Raw genomic sequence first — 22,837 nt, 5'->3', positions numbered from 1 at the left:
ATAAATTAACATCCTAATTTACAAGACAGATTATAATTATAATGTTTTCAAATTACCATCTTATTTTTATATATAGTATTTAGTTTCTCTCCAGGAATCCAGACAGAAGGGTAAATTCAGAGATGAAATAAGGCCAAATGCAGTTTAGAAAACTCTCCTTATGAATTGTATTGATTCAATGTTGGAAGTTACATAACTATTTTAGATATGTCCTACAGACGGCTAGTGTGCTGAGTAAATACTTGGCTACACTGACATTAATTTTAAAATGCCATTCATTTCATCACTTTTCATACCTGCTAGTATTTGAACCTAAAAGAAATCCATACTGTATATTTAGATTTTGATATATATAAATCTCTATGGTACAAAAATGCATAACATATATATGGTCATAATATAGATGGTTAAAGTATAAAATAAATCAGTTCTAAAATTCTTATTTTTTTTGTTTTAGCTCTTATGTTTTAGATACGGCAGGATTAAATTTCTCCATAGGAGCTATGTATCATCATCCATAGGAACATACAATCTTAAGTGTAAAATGTGCTCAAGCATTAGCAGTAGTATACATTACTATTACTGTGATGCAATTCAGTTTGAAGCGTGCCAAATAACTGGCCTACAAAAACATTGTCAAAATAAGAGGTTAGTGCAAAAAAGAAGGATCTGATCCCACAGTCCTCTAGCAGTCTAAGGGCTTACTGAGTCTAAACACATGGACATGAGAATGAACACACAGTGTGATTGGATCTAGGAGGCCAAAGTGTGCTGTGCTTTAGATTCTCACTATTTTTAGTTGTGACCATCCAGTAAAGAGTGCAGAGAAGTTGCTTTCATGTTGATAGTGAGGTGCATGCTGCCTGACAGCTTGGAAATACTGTCCTGATGTCAGCTGTATAAGAAAAACAAGAATATTTAGGGAACTGTTACCAGCTTTGTGCAAATAAAGTCATGGCACAGGGATGCCAGAAAAAAATTAAAAACGAGAGAGAGGTATTTTCTAGATAGTGAGAAATTAAACTGAGACACAACTAATTAAATTTATAGATTAATTAGTTGCATTTTGAAACACAAAAGCCTGGTTGAGGTCAGACAGTGATAGCAGTAAGATGCAGATCAGCTAATTCTAGAGAAATTTTTTACCTTATTTGGGGAAACTACCCATACATTTTTCTAGTGAGAGCATGGAATATTTTTAACTCTTGCCTAAATATTTACACTTCTTTGACTCAAATTTAACCACAATTACAGTGTAATTTGTTAAAACATGTTCCTTTTTCTATGAACATTTTCTTGCCTACACAGATTCATAAATAATCTACTTATTGAAAAGACTCCAGATATTATTTCCATAGGAACAATGCCACAAAAGGCACAAAAAGGGCACACCTCATTGACTTTCAGGTTACATGGAACACATCAGTAAGCCAGGAAGATTTTCAAATATCTTCAGTCTGAGACATATACAGGCTGAAGATTACAGATTCATAAATTTCTCATTTAAAATAAAAATGTAAAAATCCAAGTGAATTGTCCATGTAGGGTTGGGGTTTTTTCCCTTTAATCTTAGTAAAAGAAAAAACTCAATAGGAAATCTCTACACGGTAGTGCTCACAAACAATTGCATAGGATTTCTTATGAGCTCTTACTTGTGACTGAAGAGCATCTCACTCCACAAGTTTCACTGAATGGCACTCACTGAGACTACTCACACAGTACCCTGCTCCATAAAAAATTACATCAGTACTTGATGTAATCAAGTTCCTTGGCTTCAGTAACACTGTGAAGGAAGGTGCTGTTCATAACTCAGCAGATAAGTTAGAACTAAGCTCCTAAGCATTTCTTCAGTTAGACAGAGAATGAACTGTCGCTGTCTTGCCATTCCCAGAAGAACTTTTTGCCTACATCTGCTCTAATAGTTTATTCCTCAGTGAGGGTGTCTTGGCTGCCTTTTCTTTTTTGGACACATATGAGACAGATTTCCCTGATGAATCTCCCAAAGTCAACAGCAAATATCCCAGTCAGATTCACTAGGAAGGACCACTTAAAAAGCTCTGTACCAGACCACCTGAGGTCTGGTACGTTTTTTGAAACTGCAAGCAAATGAGGCTGTGATCTACACATTGCCTAGTCTCACGCTAATAAGCGTAGGCTCCACAGAGGCAGATTGCCATGCTCTCCAGCACCAATTCGTTCACAGAGCTGTGGGTCTGGTTTCTTCTGCACCAGAAATATTTAATGGTAAGAGCCAGATAGTCCCATCCAGCTCTTCTCTCTCACCAAACCCTTGGAACCATACATTGGTGGTATGCAATAATTGATATTATTTTTTATGAAAAAAACCCCAAACAAACAAAAACCACAGAAGAAAATAATATCAGGATTCTGACTAAGTATTTGTTTCTATGAACTAATGCCATCAGATTATAGCATATTTGTTATGGAGAGGTACTCAAACAGGAACATATTCAAATCAAATCTGATTAAATCTATCTAATAGCTTGTACAGGGTATTCATTCTTGGGAACAATCATACTGTTGAACACACTGAGAAGTCTAGCCCATGAGTCTTCAGAATGATGCACCATTGAGACCAAATCAATCCATCACATCTAGAAAGGGGGTCCTCTTCAGGTCAGGTTTGAAAACAACAGTGTATCAGTCTAGAGAAACAAAAAGTAGATGCACTTACACCTTATGTATGAGTAGAAAATCTTTTCCCATCCTGTCAGATCTTGCAAATTCATGAATATAACATCCATATGCACAACAAGTACCTAAACACTGCATTATATAAAACCAGCTTACTTCTAGTAAGATGCTAGATGAAATTATTTAAAACAAAACAAAACAAAAGGTTACAGAAGTTATGTTTGTCTTTCATTGATTCCAATGTGGTAGGATCACCTGAATAGGGAAGTTCTTTCCAAAACTGAATAGAGTTGTATTACATTATGATCATATCACTGTATACTTGATCTGTTCTCAACCATTTTCATATACCTCCACACAAATGTAAAAACATCTGCTAATTTTTTTCCTTTAAATAGTCTCGGGAGTACATCTGATTTTAGGAAACAGGTTGGCAATGTAAGAAAGACATTATGAAAACTTATCAAAAGTTTTATAATAGGCCATTCTTTGCCATAGTACAAGAAAATTATTAGAAGTAAGAGAATTGTAGTAAACACCCTATTTTTAGGAATAGGTTAGTTTAAAAGTGACATTAAAATGTTATTAATGCCCTTACAAAGATCACACGTTTTAACTGAAGGTCAGTTACATTCATCACGTATATAGCTGAATCATTCCACAGTATTTTCTGAAAAGAGGCAAAAATACTTTTCCCCATAAAATTTTAGAAAGTAGTTTTCTCTAACTAGCAGAACTTGCTACGAAATTGCTTTCACTGCGAGTAACCTAACCCCGATCTTTGTTTATAGAGCTGCATGGTTTCAGAAGCAGCACCACCTATTGGGTGACGAATGTAGGTTAGTGACTACTTTGTCACCACAGACCTATTGTAAGACTGGTTTTGTACACATGGAGGTGAGGCTCCCAAGTTCCTCATACTGAAATACAAGCAGCCAACTGGTATTTTCTAGTGACCTATTTGATAAAAGCTTATAAATTCAAACCGATTATCCAACAAGATACGAACCCTACCACGTAAGCTGCTAGAATTTATTTGACGACGTACTGAAGAGAGCACTTCTAACAGCATCAAGTGACTCACGCTGGTTATAATAAACATCGTCTCGTGTAACAGGGCACTGCATGATTTGTAGAATGCACTCCAGTTGCACAGGTCTGCATGAGCTGAAAATGAATTTAGTTATGTAAGCAGTCCTACTAAATCTATATATGAATCCATATTCTGTATGTGGGGTCCCAAGTGAATAAACGACTGGTATTTTGCATGGTCTAGGGCAACCACTGACGTTACCCGTTCGGGGAGAACGAATCCTTTTTTTGAAGTGAAATTTTGCACCGTCCCCTTCTCTTCGGAACAGCTCATGCGAGAGCCTAAAGTAACATCTCACATCCCATGTCCCCAAAGAAGCTCGATATCAGCATTGCCGGGCACGGATTTTCTCTCTCCCCCTGTCACCGGCCCACACCCGGTCCCTCCCCCGCGGGTGCAGGCAGCCCAGCGGGGCCGGACCCCTGAGAGGGCTTGGCGGGGCGCGCTGGGGGAGCAGAGAGGCAAGGTGGGCTGGCGAGCCCCGCCCGGAGCAGCCCGCCGGTGCCGGGGGTGGCGTGGGGTACCGCGCATCCTCGGAGGCCGGCAGCTGAGGTAAAAAGGGTAGGAGAAACGCTCCCACCCGTGGTGTTGGCAGCGTGTTTTCGCGGTGTGGAACAGACAGGGACTGCGCCTGCAATACCTAATCAAAAGGGATCAGAGGCACCAAAACCCATCGGAGCCCGGGGAGAAAAGTTGTTCCGAAGCCCGAAGATGAATTCATGCAGAGATCACTCACCCACTCTGAGGATACAGATGAGCTGGATGCAGGCAACCAAGCGCCCGAGAATGAGCATGTCCAAATCGTTCCTCGCCTCCTTCCGACTGCCTGCCTGCCTGTCCGGCTGTCTCAGCCTCCTGCCCGCCCGCCTGCCTCCGCGGGCTGCTGCACCTCTTCCCCGCGGGAATCCGGCTCCGCGCCGCGGCCGCGCCCGGCGGCCGCCCCCACGCCGCGGGCGGGCGGGATCAGCGGCGCTGGGAGCTGCGGGGCCGCGGCTCCGCTCAGCGCATGGCGGGGGCTGCGAGTGGCTGCGGGGGAGCGCGGTGTGCCCGGGCGGGTGCGTGTACGCGGGTGTCCGCTTGATGTGTCTGTCGCGAGTGTGTGCACGTATCGTGTGTGTGTGTGTGCGTGTGTGTGTGCCGTGTATGTGTGTGCGCGCGGGGGGGCGGAGACCGCGCTCGGCTGGGCGGGCGCGCACGTGTGCGCGCGTGTGAGAGTGTGTGTGTGAGGGTGTGCGTGAGGTGGCTCCGTGTGTGCGTGTGAGGGTGTGCGTGGGAGTGTGGATGTGGCTGGGGGGGGGCGGGGGTGGGGGATGCGTGGGGGGGGGCGTTGTGCGCGGCGAGTGCGGTGGCGCGCATCCGCGGGCGGGAGGAGCAGACCCCCCCCGCCCCTCCCAAAAGGCAGGAGGGAGTGAACGGGGGCCTGGGGACCGAGAGGGGTTCACGCCGCCGCGGGCAGAGCGTAGCCCCGGGGTCGAGGACTGGGACGCAGCTCCGGCGTTGGCGGGGGGGGGAGCGGCCCCCCAGACACCGCCAGCCTCCCCTCGGCGTGGGAAGAAAAGTTTATTTCGAGGCGGAGAAGGGGAGGGGGCTGTCGGGTTCTCCGAGGTCAGCGAGGTGCGCGGCCGGGCAATGCGACCTGGGGCACGCGGGGCCCGCAGCCAGGGGAAGGGCCCCGTCTGGAAGCGATCGCCCCGGGCCAGCGCCCTGCCGTGGGTCGGGGCCCGGTTGCGGGCGCGCACCGCGATGGGGGCAGTCGTGGGAACGGGCGCGGGGCACGGGCGACGCTGGGAGCGCAGCCGCCTCTAAGGAGGTGCCATTTGCCGGCTGCTCCCTGCCCCGGGAACCGGAGGAGTTGCGTGTTCCCTGGGAACTGGAGTGGCAGCGGGGGAAGGGGCTGGAGCCGCGGAATATAATTATCCGACGGAGAAGTGGGTCAGGGCGCAGGCACTGGCACCGTTTCTGCGGGAAGTCAAAAGAAGACCAGAAAAAAAGAAAGCAAAACCCACCCAAACCACCCAAATCAGAAGTGAAAAATGAAGGCGAACAAACACCAGGTCCCGCGTATTCGCAAGTGCGGGGCGGCGGGTCGGACACCGGGCCGGGGGGATGCAGAGCAGCACGCGTGGGCCCGGTGCGGGGCCCCGACTGAACTCCCCCTGCCCTGCGCGCACCCCGACCCGGTGGGAGTGGGCATCCTGCCCTCTGGGCAGCGCCTGCCTTCCCACGCCGAGCTGAGCCCTCATGGGAAAAGATAAGTGGGGGCTGGAAACGCCCCTGACAAACGTAAGAGATTTTGGGAGCGTTGGATGGTACACACGGTCCTCGGCTTCATCCCAGGCTCGCCGAAGTGCAGCCCAGGAGCCGTGTGAATGGTCCCTGTGTTTGTGATACTCTTTGCATCCGAGTGAAACGGTCTATTCTGCACGGATGTGATGTGACTTTTAATGGTGGGCAACTTAAGTGTAAAAACACTTGGTGCTTTATAGGTACCCTGCTCTACTGAGCCTCTCAGTCTTCAGGCACAGGAGCTGCATCTGCAGTTTCTCATTCAAAGAAAGCAAAAACCCCTCCTGTGTGTTTCTCATTTCAATGTCCTCCTGCTTTACCTGGCTGTTTGGGATGTTATGAGCTATCTTGACACTAAGCAAAATAGAAATTCCAGAGTGAACAAAAGTTAGAGGAGAGAGTGCCAAGATGCTCAAGCAGTCAATTGTATTTGGAAAGCAGACTGTAGATATGTCTTCTCATGCAAGGTCAGCATCTTTCAGGGTACTACAGAGTTTAAATACAATAGAGGTTGATTCATTAGGAGAAAGCTTAACTTGAGTGACAGTTCTTGTTAAATGGACTTTTGGTATCATGGGAAGAAACAAGCTCCATATGCTGAGCTTCACTAATAAAAAACTATTTTAGGATTATCCTAAGGGGAAATGTTAAACATTTTCGTCAGCTGATTTTCATGTTATTAAAAGAACCTAAATACCAGGAAAAAATGATTGTGATTTCCAAACCCGTGCACAGACAAGCATGCACAAACACACTGATACACATATGGAAGACAAGATACTAATACAAATAGTTAATATATTTGTGTTATATTAACTAATATGGCTTAGTTTCTCAGTAGGAATGAGAATAATACAATATTGCATAGCAGTATGTGTAGGTATTACTGTAACATATGGAGGTATCATTGTAATGTACAGTGTAAAGCCAGAGCCTGCAATGATACCTGACTCTCAGGCTGTACCTCTGCTTGGCTTTCCTCTTGACATGATAGGTAGACATAACTCAATTGTGTTGCTTCTAAGTACACATGAGCTTGCAACAACTTCCAGGCTTCCCCTCTATCCGTGTTGGAACCAGCTTTTGAGCAGTTTGGTGACTTTCTAATCTCCAGGTGCTCAGCTGTGGCCAAAGGTTTGTGACTGTCTGAGAAGACTAAAGGACCTCCTCTTAACAGCTGCTAACCTCATTAACTGCCCCAGGTACATGCTGGAAAAGCTTTAGATAGGTCACTGTATTCCTTTCTTACAGGGTTTCTTTAATAATTCCTTTTTATTTGTGCCACGAATAAGTTACCCATTGTGAACACATCCACATTGAAGGGTGAGCACAGCATTCACAGAGGGGACTATTATTTCCTAGTTTTCCATAGTAGTTACTACACAGGGAGACTCTGGACTGACATGGCCATTATGCTGATAGTTAACTTTCACTTTCAGTAGGTAATACACTATAATATTTTACAAGGTGAATGATTAACATTTAAGACAGATCACCAGTGAATGTGTTAAGACTCTCCTTCATTTCAAACCTTTACATCAAAAATTTAGTCTCCTTAAAACATGACCACAGATGCCTACACTAAGCAACTCATCTGCTTTTTATTGCCTATAATACAGAGATAATTAGGATGGATTAGAAGGTTCATCTCTGGCCTTTCAGTGAATATGCATAGCTGGTCAGAATAAGAATTAAATTATAATATCTTGGTGTGATAATGTTTTACAGCTGCTTTGAATAGGTGTCAGTGTTTAGAAAAGACACAGGACAGAGGCCAAGTGCTACAATTCCCTTCTGGTTCTTGAACTGAGGAATGGCGGGGGAGAAAGCTTTCTGTGGTATAGGAAACACTTGGCTGTGACAGCGTGACACTTCATCTTTGCCTTCAGCAAAGATGTTCATGATGTTTTAGCTTGTACTGTGACAAGCCAAGTTCACAGCAATTAATTTGGAAGTAAACAAATGTGTAAAGAATACAATTCACTAGCTCAAATCATGATTTGTATTACTGCTTCCTCTCTCTTCTGTATGAAGAACATGAGACAGGAGCAAGCAGATGTGAAATGGACTTGTAGTTAACATTTCAGATTTCTGTTTCTTTAAAGCTTACTACTCTTATTGGTGACTTCTCAATGAAAATATGGCTTACTTTCCTCACTATACTGTATAGTAAATATTTTGTGGATTTGCATAAAGCTTTTTTTTCAGTACACGATGTTTCTACTTGTACTTTTATGAATCATTAGCAAATCTTGATGAGAAACTGGTCCCTGTTTAATTACTGTTTAAAACTTTTCTCGTTTTGAAAAGCCTTTCCTTTTGTTTTAAAATTTCTTTTATGTTCAGCTTACTTTTCCCACCTGATGTTAAATATTTTCCTCAAATCTGCTCTTTTTATCAATTGCAACATTTTTTATCAGTCTAAATGAACTTTTTCTCAGTGTTGATACTGTATTTCCCTTTGTATTGTGACAACCTTGTTAATTTCCAGGGTGATTCATTCCATGGTTCTGTGAGCTTTTAATTTTTTTCTAGCTTTGAGTGCTTAATGGGTTTTTTTTCACAATAATGTCAAATTCTTGTGGCATTTATCTTCTTCTCTTGTTTTCATTTTCAATGTCTTTCATATTTGTCAAATCCATTTTTGCGTTTACATGCAGTTCTTTCTTCTTTTCTTTTTCTTTTCTTTTCTTTTCTTTTCTTTTCTTTTCTTTTCTTTTCTTTTCTTTTCTTTTCTTTTCTTTTCTTTTCTTTTCTTTTCTTTTCTTTTCTTTTCTTTTCTTTTCTTTTCTTTTCTTTTCTTTTCTTTTCTTTTCTTTTCCTTTTCTTTTCTTTTCTTTTCTTTTCTTTTCTTTTCTTTTCTTTTCTTTTCTTTTCTTCTCTCTTTCCTTTCCCTTTCCCTTCCCTTTCCTTCACTACACCACCAGTATGTCTTGATATGTATGGTACAGTAGAATTTTGTGGGCTTCCATCTTTAGTTTCTAGTTTGCTGGACAAATCCACATGTAAACCCAAAACATTTAAAAGGTGTGTGCAAAACACATGTCGTCCTGGCAATTACTGTCACTACCATCATTAGGAATATCATTCAGATACATCATACAAAACCCAAACTCATTAGGAGTCATGCTGAAATCAAATGTGTCAGATCTGCCAGGTTAAAATACTGGTTTTCTTCAGAGCATTTACTTATTCCCAGGGGTGCTTAATATTAAATGCCCCCTAAAGTGTTAGCAAGGGATCTCAAACTTTTGTTTTGGTAATAGTAAGATACAAAATGAAAGTAAACTGACTGTTTTTGTCTGCCTCAATTTTGTTCGGCATGTTAGAGTTTCAAGATCATTAAAAACCAATGAGCAGGTAAATAAAGATATTTTTTCCATATTTTAAATGAATTCCATTTTTTGCACTCTATCTAGTGTTACTTTCTTTTTTTAAAATGTCTGAAGCATTACTTTCCCAATTCATCTGCCTCCAAGAATACAAAAAGACAAGAAAATTATGACTTTGAACCTCTTTTTTTGGCCCTTTCCTATAGAGAAGATGTAACCCAATGGATTTTCAAAGCTAAACCAAATGGCAGTACATGTATATGTTTTCCTCTCACAAAAAGATCAAAACTTGACAGTTTGATAGCAGCCAGGTGCCATCAGACTCTTGGAAGGGCTGTGTGAGAGACAAAGTCTATTCACATAATCCGGTTTTATTTTACTTCCCTGTAAGAACCAGTTGAAGAAAGCTGAATTGTTGGATGCACTAAAGAAAGCAGGGGTTAAACCTGTTTTTTTAGATAGCTGTCTGGCCTAGCCGTGGAAAAGCCTTCAGCACCACGCCTTCTGGCAAAGCAAATGAAAGGTTTGTGGGCTAGAAACCTTATATATCTGTTTCTCCCAGCTTTACCAGGTGATTCTGAAATAAACTCCACATCTCCCTACCAACCCTGTCTTTTTTGGCAAAGCCAGTCTGTGCCTAGCTGATTCTTTAAGTGTCAAAACAGGTGCCCCTCGTTAAGTCTGCTGAAGAATGATCTTTTAACCCCACTATGTACCAGAGCAGAGTGCTTATAGAGTATGAGAAGTAAGCAATGATGGACTGAAAAGCAAATTTTGAACATGTCATATGTCTATATCTATGTATATATATATATTTATATGTATATATATATACACACACATTCATACATGCATGAGCACTGAGTCAAATTTATCTGCATTTCCTTCATACTTATTTTTGGCTGTTTGATCACAATTTACCTCTCTGCTATGTAGCACTCAACACTACTACATGACACCCACTGCTACTACTCAGCACCTGTTGTGAACAAGTGTTTCCAACATATTTTATGAAGGTTGGTTCTATTTTTTCTACATGAACCCTTTCTGTGAAAAAAGATACACCACTGGCTGAGTTTCTGACTATGTTTTCATCTCTGTGAGAACCATGACCATGTTGTAAAATGTTCTTACTCCAGTTGCAAATCCCTTCCTATGTTCTAGACAAATGGATATGCCTCTAGGGGCATATGGTTATTTTCCATCCTGCTATGCAGCAAAGAAATGAAAGGAGGAAATGAAAATAAGGTTTCATAGTCCTGTTTAACACTCCTGTTCGTTTCTGTTTGGATTATTAAAGGTAAACCTGGGAACACAAAGCACAGCTTTGACCACACTAGCACATCATCCCACTGCCTGGTTACCTGTTAGCAACACAGTAGTTTCCCGCAGAGGCAGATAAGGCTAACTCCTGAAATGATAAATGAAGAGTGGGCAGGAATGAATTATTTAGTGTCCAATTCCCCCTCCAAGTCTCCAAACACAGGGTAGTGTGACCTCCTGGGAGGTTTGACTTTTGCTCAGCTTTCTATGAAAGGCCAGATGGAAGCAGGTCTGCCTTACTGCTGGGGACAGTGGCGGCATGCAGAGCCACTCCTAGCTCCTCTGCAGCCTACCCAGGAACTGAATTTGGTCCTTCCCTTTGAGACACATAAGGCACCTACTGTCTTTCATGTCACCCATGCAGTGAGCTGTGCCTACAATTTCACGTCCCCTTCCCCTCCTGCTCTTACCGCTGGTAAAGGTCTCATTAAGGAGTGCAAAGAGGCATTTTCTGTGCCAGTGAAGAAAATTCTTTCAGTCAGTTACTGCAGAATAAGGCACTGTTTTCAGTGGTGTTGATGATTAAAAGGCTCCTTTTCTCCTGCCTTCTTTTAAAGATAGTGTACATCCTGACAGGAAATTTGTACAAATAAAACCGAAATGTATACTTTCAAAAACATCAATCTAAAATGGAAAACTGCAGTGCATGCTTAAGCTATGGATTAAAGGCATGCATAGACCCAAACAGTTGGTCATGCAGAATAAACCCCATTCCTACATATGCAGCAGGCTTTAACAATAGCCCATTTAATAGTAAATAATAAATAAATAAATAAATGCATCTCTCTGGAACAAGCCATTAAACCAAGATCTACTAGGTCAATTCCAGTCAAAAGCAAGTTGTTTTGGCACATTCACAGATCTTATCAAACAGTTTTTCCTATGCTGAGGTCACATTTGTAATTTTTTTTCTCTTTTATTTGTGAGTTTGGTGGCATTCTTCTTACAGCAAGTGCTGACCTACAAGCACAATAGATACGAACTCCCTGGAACAATTTACCATAATCATCATGCTTGGGTAAACATTGTTGATGATGCTGCATAGAGGAGTTTTCAAATAATGCATATGGAATGGTAGGAATACTTCACTGCTGGAAAATGAAGTATGGGGGTTTTTTTTCTTAAATACATGTTTTTAATTTTATTTCTTCCCCTTTTTATTTTTTTTTTTCTTTTAGCAAATTGTAGCACATTTACAATATATGTTTCAATTTAACTGGAGTAAAAAGCTATTTAGATTATGGAAATGAATTTGCATATTACGACTGCTATTATTCTCATAGTTTTTAAATATATAAGTATTTTTGAAATCTATTATTCAACTGGGGATAAAAGTACACAGTAACAAAACAACAACAAAAGTATGCTGATATGCCATAGCTCATATCAAAAATAGCAGCTATTTGTCAGCATTCAAGGTATCCACAAAATAAATTCACAACTCCTCCTTCTTTTGACAGTACCATATGTTGTTGGTTCATTGATAGGAAAAATAAACAGAGGCAGACATGTTGGATTCTAGTAAGTGCCCAATTTACTATTACTAATAGAAACAAAATGCCCAAATTTCCCAAGTAGGGAAAGAAATAACTAAATAAAACAATGTTCCTTCTTAATTCTAAGAAGGAATTAAGAATTTCTGGCAGTCATTCCATTGTAAAGGCTTTTAAGATTTCAGAACATCTGCTGTTAGAAAGAGTAACTTCTGAAATTTGAACAAAATTTATTTAGAAAACATAGATATATCTTAGTTTGTTACTAAAATTTCAGAGCTGCCTATCAACTGTGGTAACTGAAGTATATCAAATTTAATACATGCAAAGAAATATGTGACGCATGTATAGAAAAGAATTCTATATTCTAAAGGAAAATTATGAGATCTGAGATTACTTTTGCCACTCACTATTTGGTATTTGGGGTTATGATAGACAGTTGAATGAAAAGTCTTGCTCAGTACATGGTAGACGTCAAAAAATGGCAAAAAAATTCTTAATAGAGAACAAAATAGACAATATCATTACTTATCCCACTCTATAAATCCTCTCCTTTCTTGACATTTCTAATTACGACCGAAAGAAAATTATTCCTTAGGTTCTCTTGTTTGGGGTTTTTTCCTCACCACACACCTTCAAATACCAAAATTTTCTTCTCCAAAGATCAACAACCTTCTCCAAAGAACACCTCAAGGATGAGGTGAGATGGCTTCTATGTTTAGGGAACAAGAAGGAATATATTTGAGGAAGAAAAAGAGAGTCTGAGATTCCTCAGTCTGGAAGAGAAACATACCATGACCAAGGTCTGTAGAACCAGATCAGACCATGGAGAGCATAGATGGGGACTGCTGTCTTGTCCAACAGGAAGAACTGCTGGCATCAAAGTCAAGTTTGAAAAGACTCCAACCCCAAAGTTCTTTCTGTGATTAGATCCAGGCTTGGGAAAATCCTTGGCAGTGGTGTTCTGGATTCAGTGTATTTATGAGACTTCAAGGACTGTCCAAAAAGAGTTTAGAAGATTGCTAAATGCACGTGTACCATCAGTCTTAGTAAATCTGAACTCAGGATTAGTCAGTGGTTCCAGGTTACTTGGGTGAAGTATTGTGTACCAGTCCCCTTTTTCTGTTTTGTGGGGACCTGTTAACCACTGGGGAAATAATGGATGCTTTTTCTGAGCCAAATGACACTTTTGGCTTACATTGTTATAGGTTCATTCTTCACAGACAGCTGAAATTTTTAGAGGTCTTGTCAATGACAGGTATGGTGCTGGCTGATGATAGAAACTATGGCATATTTAAATGTGCCAGGATAAAAAAGGTAGCAGTGGTGTTTACCATCAGACCATCAAAAAATTCTGCCTGCAATAAATGAGTGTGCCATTAGGTTATGCTTTTATCAAATGTCATTTGCTTATTTTAAAATGCAGCTGGAAAAAATGCAAACATGTCCATGGAACTAAATTTCAGGAGAAAGCTAAATCCTTAAGTAAGTTTCATCATTAAGGTGAAGGTTAGGGACCAATTAAGTGAAAGGTATGCAGGGAGATGACAGAGCCCTGGCTTGAGGTTCAGCTAACTGAACATGGCACGAGACATTTTCTTGTGGGACATAATGAATAGCAGAGTGGAAAGCTGTAAAAAGTTAGAAATAGTACTGTGAAGGTTGGCTGTATTTCACAGCTGGTTAAGAGTTACGTGAGTTGAGGGCTGACCAAAATTCACAATAGTTGGAGGGCAATAGTGGTGTCTTTTGGGGAGAGGAACTCTTAATGTGAGCAATGCCTAGGTAACAGTATCAGTAAACTCATGTAAGGTCAAGATTACCTAGGTAACTACCAAAAATTCCAAATTTGAATACGTATTTAGTAAAACTGGGACAAATGGGGAAAAATAAATGAGGGTTGGTTGATTATCTAGAGGAAGACCAGAGAAGAAAGGGAAAGATCAAGAACGATGGGAGAACACACTTGGGAAAATGTTGATGAGGAGCATAAAGGGACTTGCATGTGTGAGCAGGTAGTTGGTCAATAAGTATTTTTTACTTTAATCAAGCTGACTGAAACATTCCCAGTTGACATTATGAATCAGCAGTAGTGTGTGAAGACCCATGTGATTGCCTGTATTATAATTTCTACTGTGATCTTTCACTGTTTTGAAATATTGTATGATATTGGGCAAATACTTAGAGTGAATTCTTAATGTCAGAGTGCATGATTTCATCTCACCAGAATCAGTAAGCTCCCTTGTTTTGTGGTTATCCTTGAAAAGCCCATGCCAAATTCCTGGTTCTGTTTTATATTATCTCGATGAGGAGGATACAGTTTGCAAATAAGGACATGTAAATATAAGAGCCTCCAATATGACTATGCCCCCATATAGGTCATGGAGAACTGGCCAGTGTTTGCTGACCAAATACCAGTGTCTGCTTTGCAGGACATGTTGAATATCTCTCTGAATGCCATCGCATGCCTCAATTGGGATTTTACCGTGAGAACTTAGAAAACTCACATACTTGGAGATGTTTAAGGGCTCAATTCAAGTTCCTAAATATAGGCATTTAGTGCTATTTCAGAACCTCAATGACCTGCATGCTGTGATGTTAGATCTGCCTCAGGAGTTTGATGAGACTTATGGCAGTAAGGGGTTGCATGAAATTAATTCATCTTGAGTGTCACCAGATGCCAATACATGGGTACATGCGCTCAAGCATCATCTTCAAGCTGAATCTTTTCCCTGGTTTGTCACCTTCAGGGAACTGCTAGGAGCTAAATCTCCAAAGGGGTGTTAGTGCATGGGTGTTGAGTTTCATTCCACATTGCCTTCAGATATCTGGCTGTTGGAGAAAGATTAATGGGCTGAGGTAAGTTCTGTGCCTCTTAGAGGTTAGGGATGGGCAGACATTCCCTCTTTCTCCAGATCAGTATCTATCCTCCCTGCAGGAGTGACTGTTGCCCATGCACCAGTCAAGGACACAGTCCTTCTGTGTGCTTAGGAACGTGCATGTTCTGTTCTATTCTCTTTGGCCTCCTCCTTCTTCACCGGTGGAGATGCAGAGATATCTATCATCCTGCTGTGGTGCTTGGCAGAACAGGATTTGGGCACTTGTGAGACAGCTGGGAGAGAAAGCATGTAGGCTGATTTAGGAGGATGGAGAGAAAGGCAGGCTTTTTGCACTGTGTGGTTTGAGGATTGATATGGTGAAGGTGGGCTACCCTGTATGAGAGTGGGAAACAGATGTCAACAAGATGACAGAAATGTGCTGGGGAAAAAGGAAAGATGCCACACTTTAATGGAAAAGGAGGAAGAAACGGGCTATTCTTTGCCTTGGAGCAGAGAAGCATAAAGTTGTCTACTTACAGTAGAGGTGAACAAAGGTGTAGCAGGTCCTAAAAACAGATCTGGCAACCATGGGTGCCAAGGCTTAACTGTCTTGTCTAAATCATCTCTCAAGGTACAGACAATTAGCTCACTTCTGGAAACAGCTGAAGGAGGAAATGGCCACTTTTTGTAAAGTAGCTGAAGCTCCTACAAAGGCAGTAACAGGACACTCAGGTCCTCTCTCGGTTGCTTTTGCAAAGTTCACTCCCTCTTTTTCATTGCCAGAGTTTGCCTGAAGGTCCTGAGACCCATTAAGCTGCATGAGTGGTTTTGTGGGTTCTATTCCAGTGTTTTTCTGCTGTACAGGTTTCTATCTGCTCAGGAAAGATACCAGTGCTAATTTGCTCTCATGGGGATTTTTGGAGATGAGCACTCTACAGATAGCTCAGTAGCAGTGTTTCAGACAAACGTAGCCTGTGCAGCACTTACTGTAGTTTGTGGCAACTCCAAGCTCTGTTTAGATTAAAGGTTTTGTGAAAAGGAAGATTATTATCAAGATTTTATACCCGTATCTAGTATAATTATATATGAGTGTAGGAATACTCTTGCTGAAACATCTCCCATTTAGCTAAATTATTATTAATAGGAGACAGGGAGGCTTAATAAGTGGGATTAGCACACATGAGTGGCTACACTAATGAATTGTTAGCATAAATGAAATACTTTGAACTTTCATCATTTGGAACAAATAAGCTTGTTCATCTCCTGAGTGATTTTTGAATATACCAAAAATACCCTTCAATCTTTGATGTGCAAGGTAGCTACTTTAACTGGGGAGGGTGGAGAGAAGGGTGGAGGTTTGCATGTGTACATGTGTGTATGTGTGCATAGTGCAGCAAGCTCCCACACTATTTATTTGTTTTTGAATTTTGTCATCTCAAACTAGATTTCAGACTCCAGAAACAGTCAGGAATATGGAAAAAAATTAAAATATTTGGACAAAATTGAACATTTCTTCCCCTGTGACCAATGTCACCAGGGTGGTGTGAGCTGCCTTTGCGCTGCAGTTCACCCTGCAGGATGTTGAGCTGGGCAGTCAGTCTTGAGAATACTTCCCCTATCTTCTAGCTGTCCTGAAGTTGGAAGTAGCCTTAAAGGACTTGCAGTGTGAAAAATTGCATAGCTAGAGTAGGTATGACTGTGAAAACAGGTCCCTTTTCCATACTTTCAGAGTATGTGCTGAAAACTTCCAGTTAAACCAAAGATGGAATAAAATCTGTGGTTTACTCTGTAAACTGCTCAAATCAACTGAAAAGGCACAATTTACATTGTGCAGATACCAGAACTCAGAATATCAGAAAACAGGGTCACACCTCCAATATTTTTTATTAAGATGCAGGTAAGTCTCACCACCAGTTTATGATACAGACAAGCACATTTGTCATAGAATTAATGAATTTTTGTAACTCACACCTGGACGGGCTGGATTAAGTCCAATTGACACAGGTAACAAAGGTGCAGTAGCTGTAAAACACCTTGGCTTTTTACTAAAATAAGTTTCAGATTTTCTTGGTGTACACTGTAAGTAAATGACTGAATTTGAAACATTTTGCATTCAGTTTCTTTGTACTCAAAGCATTAAATAATGGAGGGTTTTCATCTTATAGCTGTTTTGTCCTCACCACTTTTCTAGGGCGTACATGACTGCTGTACTAGTCAGCTGGCTGGCTGTGAAGCACTGCAGTAACATAAACTGTGATGCTTTATAATGCAGCACTTCTACACATGGCCTTTGTAATATTGGCCAGTTCAAATTCAAAACATTATTTTACTCATACTTGTAGTATTGGACTGTACCTGCCCTACCTTAGGACCTGCTAAAAATTATACTGAGAGGCACAAAAATTACTCTTCCTCAGTACAGATGGATTTTTCTGAACTGTACTGTGCAAAATTAAAAAGCCTGGGCTCAAATGCCATTGCCCCTATACCTCTCTTCCACAAGTGCTAGATGGCTGCTGTAAAACCCAGCAATGGGTTTTACCCTTCTGGCATGGGCTTTACAATGCTTTCTCTAGGTCGAGCCTGGAATAGGAAGGCCTCTGAAAATACAGATGACCTTTCTCTTCCTAATATTTCCTACATTATCTATGTAACCCCCATGTACCCATTTCCTTGTGAGGAATGCTCTCACAAGGTTCAGGTAGGACAATGACAAGAGCAGGAGCTGTGTGGATAAGACAGTCCTTGTCTGGTCCCAGGGTAAACCTGTAAAAATGCACGACAAGTTTTAGTTATGGGATTGACAGTGCTGTTGCACTACATCTCTCCACTCCAAAACTGTCTTCATTTCCATTCAAATAAGAATACTGAGTCTTTACAGAGGGACAATTCAGGCTCAGATTGTATTTATACATCTTTTATGGGATGCAATGAGGATGAAAGCCTGGCCTCTAGTAGAGCCAGTGGTACAGCTCCCTTGTTTCCAAGAGTTCATGGTTTAATCTAATCCCCTGTACTTCATAAAATACATTTGTGTGCTACAGGTTAAATTTCTTTAGTACTTGGAGAGTCCTGTTGAGCTTTGAAATTGTTAGTAGAATAGGTGCTGTCCTTATGCTTTTAAATGCTGCCACTTCCTACTGCCTTTGGAGTCCAAGTGGGCAACAAATGTTTTAGAAAGGCAAATAGTAAATGCAGAGAAATAATACATAGTGGGATATGTTGTTCTTTCTTAACAGTGACAAGCAAGAAAGATTAGGAAAAACACTGGTGGAATGATTAAAAAGTGTATCATCAACCATAACCTAACCCACGCCCCCCCTGCCATATGTGCCTGTTTTTTTCCTTCACTATCTCTTAAATACCATACACAAACAATTCTGTAAAGTTTGTTTGGTTTTTTGTTTGTGGTTTTTTGTTTGTTTGTGGGGTTTTTGTTTGTTTGTTTTAATCTAAAGCCATGCCTCTATTATTGTGTCTTTAGCTACAATTGGATTCTATCTACAAACAACTGGAAGTGTATGCTGACCTTCCAAAACATTTATGCAAATCCTCAAAGGAAATAATAGTCTTGAACTGGGATCGTGTATTAAAACACAGGATTACTGAAAGAGATGAGGTCCCTGAAAGTTTACCCTGAAATGTTTGACTACCCCAGTACACATTCAGGCCTTGGTGTCTAGTTGGTCTCACATACATAATAGCTTCAAGGATATTAGGAAGGATATTCTCTCAAAAAAGGAGCTCTTGAATCAACATATTCCCTCTCACTGCCTGAGTAACTTTAAAAAACATATCTGCATCATGTAATTCTAAAATCCTCAGAAGTTTAGGAAAGAACTAATTCTTAGAAAGTAAAGGAAAGCGCTCTGTAATTTATTTTTATGTCAAGGAACAGATTTTTCTCCTAGTGCAAACTTACTAAAGGCAGTTTTCATCCAAGAATATTCAGTTGTTGGTAATACTTGCACTGTTTCTCTATACAGGAAAGAAATATTTCAAGATACCTGTGAAATCTGTGCACATTTCAGAAATGGATTCCAAATTGTTATGAGTTTTAGAAAGATTGGTTCAGCTTTTGAGGAGTAAAATACAGCAGATGGTGATTCTATTTTTGAAAATCTTAGAGTAGAAGTTATATTCTATAAATTGAACAGAATTTCACTCCTGTGTACACAAATGCATAGGAAAAAACCTCCCATGTAGGTATTTTATTCCATTTTCTTTTAGCTGGGTAATCTGAATAGAATTAGTATTAGTGAGATGCTTCAGCTGGAAGTTGACAAATGTGTATTTTTTAAGCCTACTGTCTCACTAAAGGCCAAACTGTGCAACTCATTCTCATGCTAATGAGGAGTTGAAGTCAATGGGATTTGACATGTAAGTGCTCAACAACTTCATAATCTTGCCCTAAATGCTTTTTCTTTGATAGATCTGTCTCGTTGTCTTGCTGTCTCTCTGTCTTTTGAAAACAGGTTATCTATAAAACTTTTTCTGGTGATATATTGTGAAAAGAGAGCTCAGTAGGCTTCCTGCCACTTTTTGAAAACCTGTTAATAGTACGTATTAATTGCTGTTTGCTCCCAACTTCATTATAAATATAATTTTATGCTGATATTCAAGCTCCATCTGACAATAATAAGAACCATGATATCAAGATATCTACAGCATCCATCAGCATGACTGACAGATTAGACAATTGTGCTTTTTATCAACAAGATTTCTGTCTCTGAAGACACTCTCAGTGCAGTGTAAAGCCAAATAAAATGCAAACAATACAGTGTAGTCTACTAAAACCCTGAAAAAATAGTGCTTCAACATCTCTTTTGTGTGTTTTTTCAACAAAGAGACTTAGATCTCCTTAAGGAGGATAAAGGTTTTAGTGGCCAAAGAGGGTCCTTAAAAGAAAGGATCATTCTGGCCTTGGACCTAATGTTTCTCCTGCAGTGATATCTTATCTATGGATACCTGAGATAATAATAACTTAAAAAATGAAACTGAGTAAAATTCACACAACTAAATAGCATGACACTTATTTACTAGAGACTTTTTCCTTTGGGCACCAAGGGAACCAAGAGAATTCTGTTTCCTGAAGGGCAGCTCAGTATAACACACAGGACTACGACAGTGAAAAATGAAAGCAATTTCACTGATACAGCCTGCTGCTAATACATATGCATCCCTCCTTACCACGCTGCTCATGGGCTCAAATTCAGCTAGCAATGCTGCACCTGTGCACCAGGAGCCTACAATGGATGTGTTTTATAAACCAAATTATCAGTGAAAAGGCAATCTTTAATTTTACAGGCTACAGATGAAATATGTCTGTATTGTATGCTCTGCACAGAATGCTTAATGCAGGTATTTGTCATATCAGGAAAAGATTTTTCACCTCAATGATGTTCAATCTAACATGCAAATGAACTCTGGATTCTTGGCCTCTCTGTTTCTCCCCTTCCTTTGTGCGCATGAAAACCAGAAAACCAGCCTTGGCTAACTGTGGACCAGGGTCACTGTAATGCTGTCACTGTCAGTCCTCTACCACTCTCTTCATACTATGGAGCAGCAGAAGGGACTCCCACAGCAGAACAGAGCAGAGCATCTCCAGATACGGTAATTTGTGTTTGCTTCAGCATTTCCTCACTGAAAAGCAAGGGTGCAGTTAACACCCCTCTCTCCAGCCACGGTCATCTCTCTGTCCTGCTGAAGGATGGTCAAGCCCTGGGGACACAGAGCCCATAAAGCAAATATTTGAGCATATTGCATCTGCCAGAGGATGAAGAGAGAGGTGAACAGGGCTGCAGCTGATGCTCAGCAGAGTTTCCAGGCTGATGCCATTCCCATGACACACAACTTCTGCAGTTTGTCGCTGCTGGGGATGGAAGCGTCACAAAGAAATGAGAATTAAGTATTGGTAAAGTAACTGTCTGGACTCTGTCTCACCAGTGGCTAAGCTGTGGTTCTTCCAAACCAATTTACTGTCCAGCCCTCTCCCAATCATTTTTGTGTTGTGCTGCGTATGTGTAGACATTGATACACCAGATACAAAAGAAACATGCATTTAATAGGCTAAAATGAAGATATAGGTGGAAAGCCTTTACAGAAATGTGAAAAAATACTGTGAGCCATGATGATTTCTTCTTTTAAAACAGACACTTTCTGCCAGTTCACACACAAAAGACTAAATCATGCTAATTTTTTTCTCAAAATAAACAAGAAATTGCCTATATTCACTCTGCAGCAGGTGCTTTTTTGTGTATTTGTGGCTGCAGTTTTAAAGCTCCCTCACTTCACTAAATTTAACAAAGTTTAGCCTTACTGGCTCACCGGTCAGGGCAAGACATCTGCAGGTGAAACCCACCCGCACAGCAGAGCATACTGTCATTCTGTGTTCCATCCCCTATCCCAAGAAGTCCAGTCATCCTTAACTTTTTCCAACCCATACCAAATACCAAAAACTTGGTATTTGAATTTCAAATAAGAAGCTGATTAATTACTTTAATAACATATTAATTTGCACTGAAGTATCTTCAGGATGGTACTACTGAAATAAGTGGATTTACTCTACATAAACACTACCTGAGCTGGCTGCATGGTTTTATTTAAAGAGGGTCTCATGTGAAAAAGCCAGGGTTATTTCCAAACACTCATAAGAGTCCAATACCACTCTCAGATACCATATAGTCTGTGCAAACAGTTGATATGAAAATAATTAGTTTAAGGAAAAAAGAGCTATTTTTGTTTAGAAACAGCATAAACCTGAGGGGCTTCGAAACAGTAACATTGCAGAAGTTAGAAAAGAAAATGCATATCTAGTTCCTATTTGTCCTCTCAGGATGCAGAGATTGGAAGATAGCTCTCCCTAAAACATTTTATTGAAGCACAGTCAGTAGCGCTGGCCAGCAGTACTGGCCTTTGTAGTGGGATACCAACTCCACACAGTCTGCTCTGCATCCTAGACCTTTATCTTCTACTTCTGTTAGAAAGACCCACCCACCAGGCTACTCTCCTGGACAGAGCTGAGATAGAACCTCTCACCTGCAGAGGCAAAACTGAAGGCTTCTTTTCCAAGGATGAAGTGCTAGACTGCTTCTCCTCAGGAAACAGCACAGTAAACAGGCTTGCTGCTCCTGCTGGGAAGGACCATTGAGGACAGGAGATGACAACTGCTACCTCTTCTTCCCCAGCCACTGCCCTGGCCCAGTATTACCTGGCCACTTCCTGAGAAGCAGAAGCAAATTTGGTTTCTTAGAGACAGAAAAGAAGCAGCAGAGTTCTGTTCACATGCTACCCTTTGTAATTATCTGTTGCAGAAAGCTGTTTACATGTCCTTTTCCCAAATTCACACCGAGGTGAAATGTACTTTGTTTTCACCAGAAACTCCATTTTGCAACTTGGAAATCTTTACAAAGTGTGTGCATAACAGGACAAGGTATTGTTAGACTGACAACCTTTGGTTTTTCTTTGGAAAAGAAATGTCAGAAAAAGCTCCTATGCAGCACTGATACTTACCTTTTGAAGAAAACAAAAACAAACAAATAAAACCACTCTTCTACTCTATGGGCTTTTCTGAAGTTCTGATTCATATGTGTCAAGAGATTTGAAGATCTGAAATAGGACAACCTGCATGTTCTGAGCATTGAATAATATCTCTAATTATTGAATATTTGACTTCAATAGTATCAATAGTAACTTTCTCAATAGCTCAATAGAAAATATCAGAGTAAAAAGCAGAGCCAAATCATAAATATTTTTATTAGAAAATTACAAAACTAAAACTTGCCTCATCAGTTCACCAGCTACAGATCATCAGTTCTATTTCATTGGCCATATTAT

General features: G+C 40.7%; 1 protein-coding gene across 7 annotated transcripts in view; it reads right to left on the bottom strand.

Annotated features, from left to right (window-relative positions):
• PTPRZ1 (protein tyrosine phosphatase receptor type Z1) overlaps positions 1 to 5,014 on the bottom strand; it is a 130,713-nt gene extending 125,699 nt beyond the window's left edge. For all 7 annotated transcript variants that reach the window (XM_048302369.1, XM_048302371.1, XM_048302370.1 and 4 more), the window contains exon 1: positions 4,485 to 5,014. In XM_048302369.1, the coding sequence (XP_048158326.1) occupies positions 4,485 to 4,542 (58 nt within the window). In that variant the 5' untranslated portion in view covers positions 4,543 to 5,014. The remainder of the gene's footprint in view (positions 1 to 4,484) is intronic.
• Between the last annotated feature and the right edge of the window lie 17,823 nt (positions 5,015 to 22,837).

This window comes from Corvus hawaiiensis, chromosome 4, assembly GCF_020740725.1.
Source record: "Corvus hawaiiensis isolate bCorHaw1 chromosome 4, bCorHaw1.pri.cur, whole genome shotgun sequence".
NCBI lineage: Eukaryota > Metazoa > Chordata > Aves > Passeriformes > Corvidae > Corvus > Corvus hawaiiensis.
Note: the sequence above shows the minus strand (reverse complement) of the source record. Positions and strands in the feature narration are given on the sequence as shown.